The sequence below is a fragment of the Syzygium oleosum genome, unplaced genomic scaffold (genome assembly GCF_021117445.2).
Source record: "Syzygium oleosum isolate NSW1041296 unplaced genomic scaffold, Sole_v2.1 Sole_v2.03, whole genome shotgun sequence".
NCBI classification, from domain to species: Eukaryota; Viridiplantae; Streptophyta; class Magnoliopsida; order Myrtales; family Myrtaceae; genus Syzygium; species Syzygium oleosum.
Genome location: NW_026607487.1, coordinates 2,650,509 through 2,669,663, shown reverse-complemented (window position 1 = coordinate 2,669,663; position 19,155 = coordinate 2,650,509). Strand labels below are relative to the sequence as shown.

Genomic DNA, 19,155 nt, shown 5'->3' with positions numbered 1-19,155 from the left:
TCATGACAATCCAAACTCTTAACCAAAACCCAATGTACGTAGCCAAATCCCGGCCTCGCATGCTCAAACCCACTTCGCCCCCGCACAAAGTATACAAAGTGAAGAATTCGGCGATAAAAGCGTCGTGGTGGAATGATCCGAAGAAGAAGAGGAAGAGGAGGGTCGGCGATAAAAGCGTCGTGGTGGAATGATCCGAAGAAGAAGAGGAAGAGGAGGGTGGCCAGATACAAGTTTTATTCCGTCGAAGGCAAGTTCAAGGCTTCTTTCAAACAAGGGTTCCAATGGTTGAAGTGCAAATGCTCGAGCATCACATGCTGATTCTAATTAGTAGAAATTACGGAATATCGTGTTCATCTCCATCAAGAGAGAAAAAGGGTGAGATCTGTCAAGAGGAAACAGAGAGGTTTGCTGTGTTTACTGGATATTCATCTTTATATGTATCTAATGGTAATCAAATATTCAAAAGAGCGCTACAATGTTCGATCTTTCCAGTATTACGTTCGTCCAACTTGTCATTTCATTCATGGATCTCTAGCATTCAAAAAATAGGAAAATGAGACAACTCGTATGTGATGATCGTATATATTTATAAATGCCGATTCTTTTTTTAATTTTCTTACCTTCTTATTTATTTGTAACAGGATTCTGTATGCATGCCCATGCAAAGTTGTCTGATCTGTTTTTTTTTTTTGGGTAAAGAAAGTTGTCTGATCTGTTCATCTCTCCTCTTCTCAGTAAGCTCTTTTTCTTAAAAAAAAATTGATGCTGTTTGCAAAATCAGATGAATACTTGTGTTTGTAGGATTGACGTTTTGATCTATTTCGGGGTTGATTTCGTTGTTTAGGACTTTGTTTTGGCCAAATGTTGTTTACGCCTTATTTCTGGGCTTCTTTAAACCCCTAATTTCCTCAATTCGTCTATATCGATTTCTCCTCGTACGATTCATCATATGGCAATGTATACTGCCCAAAGAGCTATAGTCTAAACTGCCATGTGCCGGTGACAAGTAAACCGAAAGGCTTTGCGTAGTTACAATGTGATTCGTGGACAGTTTTCATATTTCTAATACCGTCCCGTCGAGCTCAGAGTTACAAAATTGAGGAAATCCAAAAAAATAAAGTGAAACCTCTTCTGTCCTTTCGAAACTTACGTAGTTGTTGTTTGTATGGCTGTTAAAGGATCTTGACATAAAATGTGATAGAACTTCAAAAACATGCTCAAAGCAAATTGCTAGCATGAAATTGAAGTAGAAGAAAAAGGCGAAAAACCCATGAACAGAACCTAATTGGTTCAATTGCTTCGACTCATTCGTCCAATTATCCGATGGATTCACAATTTTCCAGCTTAAAGTCAATTATGTTGATATGGTTGTGATATGTTCCACGAGTAGTCAAACACAAGGCCATTGCCCTTTGATTAAGCAACTAAATATATAATCTACACAGTCAATATATAGACTTTACTTGCAACTTTTCTTGTGTTACGCTTAATCAATATTCTGAAAATTAAATTATTTCATGTTAAGTACATTTAACAAGTATTTTAACACAACCCGCATTATATATGATTTAGTACTTATAGATTCGAAATTGGCTTAACAAGCTACTTGGCCTTGTTTTGTGCTATGTAAAAATTGAGTCCAAGTTTGAGTGGACAACAAGCGAATCAGACTATGGGTACCTCGCGAGTAGCTTTTAACTAACAAAAATCCACCATTATAATCTAGTACATGGTACAAGAATATCTGAGAGTGGCATCCAAGAAATTGCTTCCATTGAAACTTGAATGCATGATTGGTGACCACAATTTGATGTGGTAGAGTTTGATTATTAACCAATTAGATATACCTTCAAGGTTTTTTGCTCGAACCAAATGAGTATAAATTTTGGGAAGGGCTCTTTTCACTTTTCCAAACCTGTCATAGACGTAGCACCAGTTTACCTTGCTTGATAATATTTCAAAACAACAGTTTGACTGCAGGTAATGTTAAGGGGTGTACATTCATTTATGACAGATTAGCCAATACTACTTTTAACATTTTTTTTATTTCACCAACTAGAAATGCTTGAACCTTACATTTTAGTTTAGCTCAGGTCATTGTACTTACTGGGAATTGATGCTCTTCTTAGAAAATTCAAGAGGAACATCAAGGGAACATTAAGAAACTGGACAGGGCTTTCGTTCATCACAAAAAAACTGAAAGGCGTTTGTCCCAAACAGGACATGTCATTAGTTAAATTTACACAAGACAACTCACAAAGGAACTCAAAATGGCCAAGGATTTTTTTAATTTGGACAGGGAAATTCTGGGCGCAGTTTACAATATTGAGTAGCAGAAGATCATCGGCCTCTAGGTGAAAATTTCAAATCCTGGGTTTACCGAGGGGTAAACTGCAAATAACTAGGGTATTCTTGTTTACCTATGTTACATATTTAATCCTTGCCTTACAAGCCGCTAATCTGTTTGCAGTCTGCAAAAACTGCCAATAGAAGGATAAATGAAAACCATTGCTATTACGTATCCAATAGCAATATATGTAGGTAAATCTGGAGTTTCCAAAATCAATCAAATAGATACTTGGTGTGGGGCAAATCATTCTTGAAAAATAGAGCAGCAAGAAAAGTGTTACTCTTTCCGCTTACGCTGGCTGTTCAAGAATGAGGAATCTTACTAAATGACCAAAGCCTTCTATTGACATTTGGGTCTACATTTTGATCTTGGCTGAACCATCATGTCAGCTTCTATGACCAACTCCCCCACTCCTTCAACTACGTAAGACTAGCAATTTAGGAAAGTACAGGACCCTGTCATGGAAAACCTTCTTGTTGAAAGAAGATAGTGATGAAAAGTAAGTCATGAATCTCAGAAGAAAAATGATTGTTCGCTACTTATTTACCTCTGTTGAGGAAATATGACTTATGCTTAACTTACACATATAGAACCACCTGCACATGCGGTCTTCATGCAAGCGAGTTGTGATTTGGCTATTGCTGAAGATTGGCACCATGCCAAAGCTTGCAAAGGACTAAAACACCACATGAGAAGAGGTCACTTTATATCAAGAATCATTTGAAGAGTATTAACAACACGGTGCACATGATAAAAGCCAATAGCAAGGAACTTCGGAATGCCTTTCCATAATGACATAGCTCATTCCTGCCTATATCTCCATCCCGTGGTGTTTGGGGACTATCTCTGAGTTTCATGAAATGCAGCTTGAACTACACAAGAAGAATGGCACTGACTAATTATCAGTAAATGAAAAAAACCGACATCATAGCATCAAAATTTACCCCCTAAAAGATAAGGTACAAATGCCTAAACATCATTTACGCCAATCACAGTAGGAACACATTGAACAGAGACTTCATTAGCTGGCCAATGAAAAAGAAAACAACTGACTTGGGAGAAGTAAGCAATTAGCAATACTTTCCTTGTTTGTGTTTAGGAGCAGAATTGATGTTAATAATATTATCTTGAAAAGGTGAAGTGCCTAAACTACAGAACAGAAAGGTGTATTTGTTACTTGGTTATTGGCAATATCTAATCAGCAAAATCAGCAATACGGGATAATTTGTGAGGTCAATTTCAACTTTACGAATTCAATGCCGCATACATGAGGCTGAGCTTATCAAATCAAAAACCTATATGACGACATGCAAATGATAGAAATGGAGGATCCTGTTAGTGCATACCTCCCTCTGCAGAGCCTCATCGAGTTGAGGAGTGATATCATTATAATGTAACCGCATCAAACAACCCTGCATCAGCGTAACATACAAAAATATCAGCGGCTACGTAATTGATTGACAGAGGTAGAACATAATGGGCATACAGAAAGCAGATTCAATTTTAAATACTACATTTACTATCGTTCAGGTATGTGCTGTTAAGACCAGATCAAGTGTTTTCGATCTTCACAAGCATCAAAACTTCCTTAGGACACTCCAGTTAGCTCACGAGCCTCTTCAAAGTTAGCACGCAAGATGGTCCTCGGCTGTTGCTCATGCTTCCTCTGCAAAATCCCTTTTCTTCATTTTGATTGGTCTAAGGTATGAAAGTTGAAGTTCCTCATCCAAGTTAGCCACACCCAAATCAGTCATGTGACAAAACAACTCCATGACAACTATAGGATCAAATGGGATGTAAACTGATTAGCAAATTCTTGAGCTCCTCATCCTACCTTGTTTCACGGAAGGGCAAAAAATTTGTTCAATTAGGCAAAAGGTCATCAATACAGCTTATTGAATTGAAGTCCCAAAGTAAGTCTCGATCATCACATAAGACCAGCCAAACCTGTCATGAAAGTAGCAATAGTTGACCTTGCTTGATAATCTTTCAAAACAACAGTGTGACTACTGATAAGGGAAAATTTCAATTAAGGGCCTGGGTCGCCGGCCTGCCAAAATACCCGCCGGCCGGCGAGAATGTTACTATTCCGGCCTGGAACAGTAATTTTTTTTATTTTTTATTATTTTTTCCTTTCTGTTTTTTTCCTTTTCCTTTTCCCTTTCTTTTTTTTTCTTCTCTTCCTCCGCCGGCCATAACCAGGGCCGGCGGAGGTCGCCGGCGTCGGGCTAGACCGGCCTCGCCCGACGCCGGCGAGGTTGAGCCCTCGCCAAATCTGGTGAGGCTCGACCTTGCCGGGGTCGGGCGAGGCCGGCGTGGCCATTGCAGGCGAGGCCGGCCTTGCCGTTGCGGCGAGGCGAGCCCTCGCCCGAGCCGGGCGAGGCTCGACCTCGCCGTTGTTGGGCGAGGTCGAGCCCTTGCCGATCTGGCGAGGGCTCGACCTCGCCGGCGTCCCGCGAGCCCGGCCTTGCCGTTGCGGGCGAGACCGGCCTCGCCGGCAGCCGGTGAGGTCAAGCCTTGCCAGCGGCCGGTGGGGCTGAGCCCTCGCCAGATCTGGCGAGGCTCGACCTCGCCAGGCAACTGGCGAGGCCGACCTCGCCCAGCCCAGGCGAGGGCGGCCTCGCCCGACGCCGGCGAGAGCGGCCCTCGCCCGACGCCAGCGAGGGCGGTCTTGCCTGAGGCCGGCGACCTCCACCGGCCCCGGCTATGGCTGGCGGAGGGAAGAGAAGAAAAAAAAATAGAAAAAGAAAAAAAAAATAGAGATGAAATGTACTGTTCCGGTCGCCAGAACAGTAACTGTGCTCGCCAGCCAGTGAACCCAGGCCCTTGCCTGAGACGAATTGAGCACTTTGGACCCCTATTTGGGACTGATTGGACACTTTAAGTCCTTATTACCTTGTTCACTTTGGGTCCTCTTTTGAGAAAAGGACCCCACTTGGGGTCCTTAATTGAAATTTTCCCTTCTGATAATGTTAAGGTGGTCTAAAACCATATATGATAGACTAGCCAAAACTAATTTTGCATTTTTTTTATCACCAACCTGAAACACTTGAACCTTGAATTTTATTTTACCTTGGCTCCTCATAGTTACTGAGAATTGATGTCCTTCTTAGAAGGTTTAAGGGGAACATCAAGGGAACAATAAGAAACTTGACAGGGTTTTTGTTCATCACAGAAAATTGAAAGGTGTTTGTCCCCAAAATCAATCAAATAGATACCCAGTGTGGAGCAAATCATTCTTAAAAAAGAGAGCTTCAAGAAAAGTATTACTCTATTTACTCACGCTGGCTGTTCAAGGATGAAGAATCTCACTAGACGACCAATGCCTTCTATTGACATTTGGGTCTACATTTTTATCTTGGCTGAAGCATCATGTCAGCTTCTACAACCAACTACCCTGCTCCCTCAATTATGTAAGACTAGCAATTCAGGAAAGTGCAGTACCCTGTCATGGAAAACCATCTTGTCAAAAGAAGATGGTGATGAAAAGTAGGACATGAATATTAGAAGAAAAATGATAATTTACTGCTTATTTACCTATGTTAAAAATACATGACTTGTCTTACTGCTGGCACGCAAGATGGTCCTCAGCTGTTGCTGATGCTTCCTCTGCAAAATCCCTTTTCTTCATTTTGATCGGTCTCAAGTCTGGAATTTGAAGTTTCTCAGCCAAGTGAGCCACACCCAAATCAGTCATGTGATAAGCAATTTCATGACAACAATAGGATCAAATGGGATGTAAACTAATTACCAAATTCTTGAGCTCCTTGCCCTAGTTTGTTTCATAGATGGGCAAAAAATTGTCCAATTATGCAAAAGATCATCAATACAGCTGATTGAATTGAAGTCCCAAAGTAAGTCTTGATCATTACATAGACCAACCAAACCTCGTCACAGAAGTAAGCGAGCACCAGTTTACCTTCCTTGATAATATTTCAAAACAACAGTTTGACTACTAGTAATGTTAAGGGGGTGTACATTCATATATGACAGACTAGCCAAAATTGCTTTAACATTTTTTTTTATCACCAACCAGAAACACTTGAACCTTATATTTTATTTTAGCTCAGCTCATCATACTTACTGGGAATTGAAGCCCTTCTTAGAAGGCTCAAGAGGAACATAAAGGGAACATTAAGAAACTTGATAGGGTTTTCATTTATCACGAAAAACCGAATGGCGTTTGTCCCAAACAGGACATATGTCATTAGTCAAATTTGACACAAGACAACTCACAAAGGAACTCAAAATGGCCAAAGATTTTTCAAAGAAAATATGAATTTTGGACAGGGAAAATTTGGGTGTAGTTTACAATATTGAGTGACAGAAGATCATCAGCCTCTAGAAGAAAATTTCAAATCCTGGGTTTACAGAGAGGGAAACTGTAAATCACTAGGGAATTCTTGTTTACTTGTGTTTGATATTTTCATCCTTGCCTCACAAGCTGCTAATCTGTTTGCAGTCTACAAAAGCTGCCAATGGAAGGATAAATTAAATGCATTGCTATAACGTAACCAACAGCAATATATGTAGGCAAATATGGAGTTTCCAAAACCAATCAAATAGAAACCCGGTGTGGAAAACATCATTCTTAAAAAATAGAGCTTCAAGAAAAGTATTACTCTATTCGTTCATGCTGGCCATTCAAGGATGAAGAATCTTACTGGATGACCAATGCCTTTTATTGTCATTTGGGTCTACATTTTGATCTTGGCTGATGCATCATGTCAGCTTCTATGACCAACTCCCCACTCCTTCAATTATGTAAGACTAGCAATGTAGGATAGTTCAGAATCAGAATCGTTTTGCTGATTTTTGTGGCATAGTATATTGTCTTTCGAAGAGTGAATGTGTTGACGTCACAAAATACTTGAATGAAAAGTGCCGTGTAAAGATGGTGTGCTATCATGCTGGATTAGTAGCCCGTCAAAGAGTAGCTGTTCAAAAGAAACGGCATACTACAGAGGTCCAGATTGTATGTGCTACCATTGCCTTTGGGATGGGAATAGACAAACCTGATGTTGTAAGTCGAAATGGACTCTGGCCTTTGCCTGTTTCTTATGTTTTAGAAGTCGATAAAACCATTGTGGTGGAATGACCCAGGGAAGAGGAGGAAGAGGAGGGTGGCCAGATACAAGCTTTATACAGTCAAGGACAAGTTCAAGGCTTCTTTCAAATGAGGGTTCCGATGGTTCCAATGGTTGAAGTGCAATTGCTTGGGCTTTGTGCGTTGATTTTAATACGTAAAAATTATAGAATATCATGCTTATCATCATCTAGAGAGAAGGATGAAATCAGTCAAGAGGAAACAGAGAGGTTTGTTTATTGGGTTATCATCTTATATATGTATCTAATGTCAATTAAGTATTCAGAGGAGTGCCACAATGTTCGATCTTTCCTGTATAATGTTTGTTCGAATCATTGTTTCATTCGTCAATCTCTAGCATTCAAAACATAGGAAAATGAGATGACTCTTATGTGATATTCATATATATTTATATTTGCTGGAAGGTTTTTTTTTTTTTAATTTCCTTACCTTTTGAATTTCTGCAACATGTTTCGGCATGCATGCATGCATTCCCTTGCAAAGTAAAATTTGTCTAACCTGCTAATTTCTCCTCTTTTCAGTAAGCTCTTTTCTCAACTACATGATGCTGATTGCAAAATAAGAAGATTGCTTTCTTTGTAGGATTTGACGTTTAGATCTACTTCGTGGTCGATTTCGGTCTTTAGAACTTTTTTTTGGCCAAATTTTGTTTAAGCCTCCGTTTTTGGGGTTATTTAACCCCCTAATTTCCTCAATTTGTCTATTTTGATTCCTCTTCGTTATAGGATTCATCATATGGCAAACTACCGAAGCTGTATATTCTATTGTGCAGTTCGTTGGTGTTAAATGAACTGAAAGGACTTCTATAGTTCCGTTCTGTTTTGAGGACAGTTTTCATATTTTTATTACCGTTCCGTCAAGCACGGAGTTACAAAAAAATGGGGAGAACCAAAGAGACCAAAGCAAACCTTCTCCTGTCCTTTTGAAACTTACATGGTTATTGTTCGAATGGCCGTTATTAATAGGATCTTGACGTATGTGATAGAACTTTTATAAACAAGTTCAAAGCAAATCGTTACCATGAAACCAAAGTGGAAGAGAAAAAGGGGGAAAACCATGAACAGAACCAAATGGTTCAATCGTTTTAACACGTTCATCCAATCATCCGGTCGATTCATGTTCCAACTTCAAATCAATTCGGTCGATAAGGTCGTAACTAATGTTGTATGAGCAACCAAAGACAAAGCCATTGCCCTTTGGATTAAATGCCTAGGCGTTGGTTGAGCAATTAAGTAATAAATTATACAATCAATACATTGACTTTACCTGCGACTCTTCTCATGTTATATTTAATTAATATTCTCAAAATTAAAATATTTCACGATTGCTATGTTTAATTAGTGTTTTGATTCGTGAACGCAACCTGCATTGTATATGATTTAGTACTCAAAGATTCAAACTTGTTTTAGTGACCTGCATTGTCTATGATTTAGTACTTAAAGATTCAAACTTGGCTTAACAAGCTACTTCGCCTTGTCTTGATCTCCGGAAAATATTGAGTCAAAATTCAAGTAGACAATAAGGATGAGCGATTCCGAGTTCCGCACAAGTTCCCCTTGAAATCTACCCGTTGAAATAGGTTCAACTGTAGATAATGCCTATGAAAATTTGGTTTCAGGTATGAAAATGTATGGCTTTGTTCCTTTTGCTTTATAGATTCATTAGAAAAAGGAATCAAGCTTGAGATTATACAATTAAAGTGATTGCAAAATGTCAATATATGAACTTTCCGAATTCCTAGAGATGATTGTACGCTAACGAAGACTTTTATTTTGTGCTCAAAATTCTTCTAAACGAGAAACTAGTCTTTTGGGAACCTTTTCGCTGAAAATCTTGCTTGCAATTCACATATATTTAATGATTCCACGACATTAGCTTTTTCCATGAAAGAAGTCTCTCACAGCTTGAAGTCCACATCTAAACGGTAATCTTGTTGACAAAAACGACTTTGTACTTAACTTCACATACAGAACCACCTGCACATGCGGTCCTCCTGCAAGCGTTTTGAAATTTGACCCTCGCTAAATAATAGCATGATGCCAAAGCTTGCAGAGGACTACTACACCACATTAGAAGAGGTCCCTTTATCTCAAGAATCCTATGAAGATTATTAACATGGAGCACATTATAAGCACCATTAGCAAAGAACTTTGGAACGCCTTTCCGTAACATCTCGTGACTTATCTCATTCCTGTCCACATCTCCGTCCTGTGATGTTTGGGGCTGCTCTCTGAATTTTATGAAATGCAGGTTGAATCTACACAAGAAGGATAGGATTTACTAACTATCATAAAATGAAGATAACTGAGATCGGAGCATCACAATATACACCATGAAAGATAAGGCACGAATGCACAAACATCATTTGCCCCAATCGCAGTTGGACAGCAATGAACATAAGCCTCATAAGCTGGCCAATGAGAAAGAAAACAATAGGCTTGGGATACATAAGCAATTAGCAACAATTTCCTTGCTTATGTTTAGGAACATAATTGAGGTCAATAAAATTATGCTAAAAAGGTGAAGTGCCTGAAACACAGAACAGAAAGATGAATTTGTTACTTGGTTATTTTCCAATATCCCATTAGCAAAATCAGCAATACAGGATAGTTTTCTAGGAGGTGAATTTCAACTTTACAAAGTCAACGTCACATGAGAATTGAGCTTATCAAATTAAAAAAATCAGAAACCTATATGACAACATTCAAAGGATAGTATCACAATGATAAACTGATAGAAATGGAGGAGATTGTCCGCATGCATACTTGCATACTGATTTTCAGGTGAAATTCCACAGCTCATATAGTATAAGCACACAGGTTATTGTTTCATTGTTATGGTACGACTAGTAGTGCATACCTCCTTCTGCAGAGCCTCATCGAGTTCAGGAGTGATAACATTAGAATGCAAAGGCATCAAACACCTCTGCATCAGGGTGACGTACAAAAAAATCAGCAGCTACATATTTGATTAATAGAGAGGTTGAACCTCATGAGCATACAAAAAGCACTCAACTGAAAATACAACATTTAAAATCATTCAGGTATGTGCTTGTTGAGACCAGATAAAGTGTTTTGGATCCTCACAAGCATCAAAACTTACTCAAGACACTCCAGTTGGCCCACGAGCCTCTTCAAGGTTGGCACGAAAGATGGTCCTCAGCTGTTGCTGATGGGTCCCCTACAAAATATATCTTCTTCATTTTGATCAGTCTCTGGCATGGAATTTGAAGTTCCTCAGCCAAGTTAGCTAGACTTAGATCAAGCATGTGATAAAACGATTCCATGACAACAATAGGGTCGAACGGGATGCAAACTAATTAGAAAATTCTTGAGCTCCTCGTCCCAGATTGTTTCACAGATGGGCAAAATATTGTTGGTTAATGCAAAAGGTCATCGATACAGTTAACTGAATTGAAGTCCCAAAGTAAGCCTAGATCATTACATAGACCAACCAAACCTGTCATAGAAGCAGCAACAGTTTACCTTGCTTCATAATCTTTCAAAACAACAGTTTGACTACTGGTAATGTCAGGGTGGTCTACATTCATATATGACAGACTAGCTAAAACTACTTTAACATTTTTTTTTGTCACCAGCCAGTAATACTTGAACCTTGAATTTTATTTTAGCTCAGTTCATCATATTTACTGGGAAGTGATGCTCTTCTGAGAAGGTTAATGCAGGACATCAAGGGAATAATAAGAAACTTGACAGGGTTTTCGTTCATCACGGACAATCGAAAGGCGTTTGTCCCAAACAGGACATCTACCATTAGTCAAATTTGACATACAAAAGAACTCACAAAGGAACTGAAAATAGCCAAGGATTCTTTTCAAAGAAATATGAACTTTCGAGATTGGGAAATTCTGGGCATAGTAAACAATAATGAGTAGCAGAAGTTCATCGGCCTCTAGATGAAAATTTCAAATCCTGGGTTTATCGATAGGGGAACTGCTAATCACTAGGTAATTCTCGTTTACCTTTGTTGATATTTTCATTCTTGTCTCACGAGCTGCTATCTGTTTGCAGTCTTCAGAAGCTGCCAATGGAAGGATAAACGAAAAACATTGCTATAACGTAATTAACAGCAATTATACATAGGCAAATTCAGAGTTTCCAAAATCAATCAAATAGATACCTGGTGTGGAGCAAATCATTTTAAACAAAGAGAACTTCGAGAAAAGCCTTACTCTATTCGCTCACGCTGGCCATTCAAGGATGAAGAATCTTACTATGCCTTCTATTGACATTTGGGTCTACATTTTGATCTTGGCTGAAGCATCATGTCAGCTTCTATGACCAACTCCCCACTCCTTCAATTATGTAAGACTAGCAATCTAGGATAGTTCAGAATCAGAACCTGTGATGGAAAACCTTCTTGTCAAAAGAAGATAGTGATGAAATGTAGGTCATGAATCTCAGAAGAAAAATGATTGTTCACTGCTAATTTACCTCTGTTGAGGAAACATCACTCCATGAGCCGCAAAACAGCTTTAATTCATAATTTCTAAATTCCAGATAATTTCGGTATCGCTTCCAATGAGTCGCAACCAGAAATATTCAAATCAATTAAATCCAACTTTTCAAGTCCCCGAAGCTGAGTAAGTTTCTTGCAATCTCGAACATTTAGAGATCGTAACTTCTCACATCCCGTCAAATTTGGCAACATCTCCATTGATTCGCATCCTCCAAAATCCAACTTTTCTAAGGACTTCCCACCATCAAGACCTCTAATTTCGACTAGATTGTTGCACATGAATATCCATAATTCCTTCAAACACTGTGATTCTGCACAGAGAAGCCTTTTAATGGAATTGCAGCAATATATAGATATGCCCTCTAAGAGCTCCAAATTATCAAGGCCCTGAATTTCAACTAGGTTATCGCAATCTGCAGCGTGTAATCGTTTCGGGCAATTGATTGTGAAAGGTCCATCTTTCAATTGAATCGCACTTTTTATTGAAAACTTTTCCAAGTTCTTCAATCCGTCAAGCTTAAGCAATATCAGCTTACCACAATCCTCAATACAGAGTTTCAAGAGTCTCGAGGGAAGCTCGGGGATGTCTTCAAGTAGATAGCATTCCCAAAGATGGAGTTCTTCTAGGTGGATTAGGCTAGAAAGCCGTGGCAGCGACCGAAGCTTGTCACAGCGACGCAGCTCAAGGCGCTGGAGAGAAGAAAGATCCCCAATAGAATTGGGAAGCTTTTCAAGCGGAGAACAAAGGACGTTTAGAAATTGCAAATTCTGTAAATCCCCAATTGAGCTAGGGATTTCTCTCAATGACTTACAACAGTAGGCACTCAATTTCTTCAGCTTCCTCAGATAACCAATAGACGTAGGGATCTCTGTAATACCAGATCTACCTAATTCAAGTTCTTCTAAATCTTTTAATTCGCCCACTTCCTCTGGTAGCTTCTTTAGACTTTTGCAGCCACTCAAGTACAGGTGTTGCAAATTCTTTAAATCCCCAATTGAGCTAGGGATTTCTCTCAGTGACCTACAACGTTCAACACTCAGTTTCTTCAGCTTCGTTAGAGAACCAATAGACGTAGGGATCTCTGTAATACCAGATACATTTAATACAAGTTCTTCTAAATCTTTTAATTCGCCCACTTCCTCTGGTAGCTCCTTGAGACTTCCACAATCCGTCAAGTCCAAGGAAACGAGGCTCTTGAGTTTGCCAATAGAAGGGTGGAGATGCTCCAGTCTCTGACAATATCTCAAGGTGAGGATCTTCAACTGCGTGAAAGCCGAGAGATCAGGAGTACATCTTAAACCTTCGCAACCGCTAAGGTCAAGAACTAGTAGCCGCTTTGCCGTCTACACAAAAAAGAGGAGAAGAAAGCTGTCAAAAGAATGAGTGGGGGATCGGCCAAACAAAAACAAAACCCCATCTTAAATCACGGAGAGAGAGGGAGGATGTCTCTTTCTTTTCCCCCCAATCTTACCATGAATGAACTCCTCCATCCTTCCCAATCCTCTGTGAACCTGCACCATGATAATTCCAGCACCGATAAGTTCGGTAGATGCAAACTGGCCGTCGGAAGAGGCGGATCGTCTTCCCAGAACTCCCACTGAAGCCATCTTACTTCAGAAAGGAGTTCGTTGGAGTCTCCGATTGAAGCTCCCCCCATCAAGTCATGGAACCAGCAGCGTCCCTGCAAGTTTTAAAATTGTTCATCTGAGTGCGTCTGGATATGGGCGAAGGAATTGGACGGGACAAAGAAAATGACGGAATCCTTTTCAATTCCCAGTTACATATCAAATCAATCCATGGAGTCTCTGAGTTGACTTTTTTTTTACTTTTTTACTTTTTTACTTTTTTGCTTTTTTTTTAAATCTTGGATTCGCACGATTTATTATCTTGCCATCCTTCCCGTATATAAATATCGACACATGAAATCACGTTTAATTTTTTTTTTTTTGACGGCCTTTAGAAATTTGAACAAATGACATGAAAATAAAGAAAAAAAATAGTTCTTGCTTTAAAACAACTGAGGCAAATGCACCTTGATGTTTTATCTTTGGCTCTCTTTTTTTCAAATTTTGTAGCGCGTCCACTTTGACAGGGATCGAAAAAAAAAAGTCGCTTTTATAAGTCAAAACATTAATGTTTAACGTTCCTGCTAAAACAGATAATTTGATAAGTTGAAAATGGTGAAAAAAAAACTCATATGGCTTTGTTTCACTTTAATAATAATATCGTTATTTTCCCCCAAAAGTTCAATTGGTTAGAATTGCTTTTTTGGTTGGTTTGATCCACTTTTACAGTTTGACTCATCTCTCGTTATCTCTACTTTATATATTAACCGCTGAAAAACCTACGATGGGTATTATTTCTCTTAAGTTTGTTAGTAGAAAGAGTCACTAAATTGTTGTAATCATAATTTCACGCTATCTTTCTTAATTTTCACTTGTACATCATCTATATTGTGTAATACATTAAAAAAATCTACTATACAGAAAGGGGATTTCAAACCTTGTCAAAAGTTTTTGCATATATTTCATCAAAATGAACTAAAGACATAGGATATAACAAAATAAATAAAATCATATTTAAAATAGTTGAGACAATTGAAATTTAGTCCCATAAGTATTTCATTTTTCGAAGTAAAATCAAAATCTCTCGTGTCATACAATCATTTAATATTTTTTTTCTATACTAATTATCATCTTTCAATGTTTCTGTCTATTCAAAATGGATTTGACTTTTTTTCATTTTTCAAATACTTGTATGGTGTGCTCTTTTTGCTAATGCTAAGAAGTTATTGGATCAACAAAAGAGTGCGATTTAAATCATAGCAACGAACTATTTCAAATTATATCAAGACTATAAATTGTTTCCTTTGCCCAACATCTCTTAGTTAATTGCTAAGGTTAATTCCTGGCCATTGATCAGTCATGAGCCTATGAGGCATCCAGATGGACAATATATAATAATAAAATCACATTGACAATATAAGTAAAAGAGAAACATAGTTGAAAAAATTAGCTTCATGCTGAAAATCATATATAATGGATACAAATATATTAATATAATAATAAGCACGACATTTCCTCTCTTTAGTCAAGTTTTATTTTTTTTTATAAATAGTCAAGTTAGTCTAGCGGTTTTTGGCACAAAAGAGGCATTGTCACAAAAAATATAAATAATATAAAACAACTTATGGCAGATAGAAATGTTTGTTATAAGAAATGAGCATGGTTAATGTGATAAAACCTCAAAAAATAGTAAGATTTTCCTAAAAATATTTTTAAGGGGATTTTTGCTATCTTATTTATTAAGATGAAATAGGAATGAAAAGAGATAGATATAACTAGTAGAGTAGACGGATGGGTATCTTCAAAATCAAAATGGAGAAAAAAAATCAAACATTGGATTCGTAAATCATAGAAGCACCACCAATACATTCGGCCGTACTAAAAAGCAAGCATATGTGATAAGTGTGAAATTCTTTCGAAACTTATTGCTTTGAATTAATTATCAGTTATTATAATTGGCACATACCATCTTTTTTTTTTTCTTTCAACCAGGAAATCTTCATTTATATGATCTATGATGTTTATACTTCATCTTCATTCATTATTGTAGTCCTTCATATTATCAATATTTTCAACTAGATATGACAATTGCATGCTTTTAGTAAATGATATTTATAGTGTATATTTTGGAGTTAAAGGTTATTAAATTGATTGTAAATTAAATTTTTACGGATGTAATTTATATCAATGAAATCGAATCAAATGATTTAACTCTTTCATCCTTCAGATACTTATATTTATTTAGTTGTCACAATTAATCTATGATGGACATAAATGGATGTTTACAAAAATATTTTTCCTAGAAAGGAAGATGCTAAATGAAATATTAGAATAGATTAGATTAAATATATTAAAATAAGAGGGAGAGAAAAAGGAGTGCCATATTTTACCCCTCGATAGCATAGTATTTTTGCGGTTCCCTTGTAGTTGTTGTCCCATGGTCCGCTACGTTTGTCAAGCCGTTGTTCTTCGCGAAAAATGCTCCTTCCAAGATCTCTCAGTTGATCATGCATCTCAAACCAACCATGATCTCCAATTTTAATTAAGCACCTCGACTTCAACTCTTCAATTCCTTCACTTGGATAAAGCCCATCGTCCTCCCACATGTACGTGGCGAATATGCTATTTTTGCCAATTAAGTAACAAGCAACATCAAGAAAAATCTGCTTATGTCCATCTTCTAATGCATCATAACTTATTCGCAATATCTTTTGGACATCTCTATGTGGTTCGCTTTTTAATTTCTTCAACACATCTTCCCATACTTTTTGATTCGTTTTTTTATACAAGGATGAACCCACGACCTCAAGTGCCAAGGGAAGCCCACCCATGGTGGATATGATATCATGAGATATACGCTCAAAGTCCCTCGAAGAATGGTCTGTACGAAATGCATGTCTCTTAAACAGTAGCAAAGCATGCTTCTGATCCAATTCATTCAATTCGTACTTGTAGACTCCCTCGAATTCAGATTGATCAAGAACGCCTGCATTTCTAGTTGTAACAATGATCATGCTACCTGCCATAAACCAATTTTGTTCCCTAGCCAGTGCATGTAGTTGATTCTTGTCATCTATATCATCGAGAAGAATGAGAACCTTTTTTCCTTTGAATCTAGATTTGATTATGTTAATTCCATCATCAATTCTAGACACTTGACTTTTGCTATGTAGTATATCCGATATAAGTTGACTCTGTAAATACATAATACCGTGGCGTCTGGTAATTTCTCCAACATCTGGAAGGAAGCTGACATGCACAAATTTATTTGAGAGTTGATTGTAGATGTGCTTGGCAAGAGTTGTCTTGCCTATCCCACCCATGCCATAAATTCCAATCATTCGAGCATGGATGGAAGGACTATCTATCCAATTCATAATTTCCTCAAGATGACCCTCAAGTCCAACTAGTTGTTTACTCACATCCAGCTGAAAATCTTTCTGTAACGTACTTGTAACAGTTTCGACCACACGTTCTATTAATTTTCCCTCATGCCTGTCAAACAACAAAAACAGTGTGAGATTATGAACTTAGACATAGTCTATGCAAAGTATTCGATCCTTATCAATTGAGCTAACACTTATTGGTTATAGGAGGTCGATTTTATCTGGTGGTGATCAAGCTTCGAAAGACCGAGCATTGGAGTCCTTTGTAGGCCTATTGTTTAGTGATTGATACCATTGGCTGGAGGTATTGTCGTTTCTTTGTTTTTTGGCTCTGTACCGGCGGGAAATGTAAAATTCTTGGGCACTATGGGATGCTTTGGTTTTAGGGGCCGTTGGTTTAGTTTTTAGGGACATCTTGGGTAGTGCTAGAGTTTGTCGTCCTCGAGGCATTATGGTTGTTTACTGGGACAATTTGGGAATCTTTTCTGAGTTTGCAGTGAAAGTAATTCATCTACATTTTATCGGTTCTGCGCGAAGAAGAAAACTTACTAATCGAAAAAAGAAAGGTTGAGTGAAGTACCCGTCGGCAAATTTCTCAGATTCCCATCCATTTAAGTAACTGACTTCATTAAGGGCTTGTCGCCCTTCCTTGATATCCTTCTCCTCAAAACACGCCTGGCTCAAACGGAACGCCTCCCCAAAACTTCCTTTTAGATACCGCACATCCGATGGTTTCACTTCGTAAAAAATTGGCAACACTATGTGTGACATGCTATTCTTACGGTCTATCATATGAATGAGCTCACGGAGGCACCATTTGCTCGTAGCATAATTTTTGGAGATGATGGGAATCGAAATCTTAGATCGTGAGATGGCATCGAGAATCTGTGAACCAAATTCCTCGCCAATTGGGATGCTGTTATCATCCTTGAACACGGAAAAAGGTACAGTCCCTGCACTGACCAGTCTATGGTAGAGATGATCGGTGAATTTCTTGCGAGTATCTAAGCCTCTAAAGCTCAAGAATACGTCGTATTGATCGTCACCTTGTCCTGTGAGTACCGGAGAGATGAACAAAGAAGTGGATGCTCCCTCAATGCTCTCTTCCTCTGCTCTCTTTCCCTTTCCCTGACTCAACTCTTTGTCCATGGCGATCTGAGGGGGGAAAGTTGAAACGAAAAGATGCTTTTCTGCTGCTCAAAAGGATTGATGAACACCGAAAGATGCTTTTAGGATGCTTTTCTGCAAATGCTTTGCTGGCTTGGTCCACTCTGACTAACGTGTAGGTTTATTTCTCTCCGAGGCAATGCTGAAGAAGGTTCGTGTTCTTGAGAAAGAGATAGGTAATGAAGATGCGGCCTTCAGTTAAGTAAGCTGATGTCGTTTCACTGCGGAAGATAAGGCGGCCCTAAAGAGGCCCCCAAAAAGCCCACATCATTTACTTGTTCAGAAACACATAGTTGAAACACATTCAAGTATTTAAACAGATTTAAGTGTAATTAGTAAACTTCCTTAAAACACATTCGAACGACTATGTAACTTCACGCACATCTATGATATTTCAAGATATTGAAATTATGTAGGAACCTCATTTTCACAATGCCTTCTGTTTAATCCCAGTGCCAATTAATTATTGCCCAATAAACCTCATCCTCTAGATGCGTGCACTTTCCTAATTGGAGGAAATTTCCATCAATCACGTTTTTAATTTGGTGGGTTTCAAGTTTTAGGCATAGTTCATATATAAAATTAACTAAAGCTTAAATATTAAACGAGGAAAAATTTTCAATTGCTCAACTGTTTAAATTATGAAGGAAGTCGATAAAAATGATTCTAAATGAAACGGAAATACTTCCTTTTGGGTCCACATTTTATATCTTTCTAAAAGTGCATACATATGAGAGGAAATGCAAAAATTGCACTTTTCTTCCAAAATTGGCCTTACTTCCTTTTTAAGGATGAATAGAATGAAGGATAATTGAGTCTATCAATGAAATTAAGTTCCATTTACATCATTTCCACCCAACATGTATCCAAACATATTTCGAGGAATTTTAGCTTTCCCTCTCTTCTTTCATGGTCTGCTTGTTTTTTTGTTCTTAATTTTAGATTCTGAAATTTATGGCTTTAGTATTTCGAAATTTGAGGCTTTTTGTGAGATAAAATTTTATGGCTCTTACATAGGATTAATATTAATACAAAAGTTTGCGTCTCACTTGTAATTAGAATATCAAGCGAAGCAATTTTGCTCTTTCTTTAAATGTAAT

The 19,155-nt window shown here is 38.0% G+C and overlaps 2 protein-coding genes across 3 annotated transcripts in view; both read right to left on the bottom strand.

Moving 5' to 3' along the window:
• LOC115662822 (disease resistance protein RPV1-like) overlaps positions 1-19,155 on the bottom strand; it is a 207,020-nt gene that overhangs the window by 78,982 nt on the left and 108,883 nt on the right. Inside the window, exons 7-9 of one of the 2 annotated variants that reach the window (XM_056309531.1) lie at positions 17,469-18,276; positions 15,893-16,997; positions 13,409-13,618 (exon numbers count right to left, since the gene is read on the bottom strand). In XM_056309531.1, coding sequence (XP_056165506.1) covers positions 13,409-13,618; positions 15,893-16,997; positions 17,469-18,037 — 1,884 coding nt within the window. In that variant the 5' untranslated portion in view covers positions 18,038-18,276. Of the gene's footprint in view, positions 1-13,408; positions 13,619-15,892; positions 16,998-17,468; positions 18,297-19,155 lie in introns of both variants that reach the window. The other variant, XM_056309532.1, reaches the window with a different exon arrangement.
• Positions 1-19,155, bottom strand: part of LOC115662566 (disease resistance protein RPV1-like) — a 242,019-nt gene that overhangs the window by 217,536 nt on the left and 5,328 nt on the right. The window lies entirely within an intron of this gene.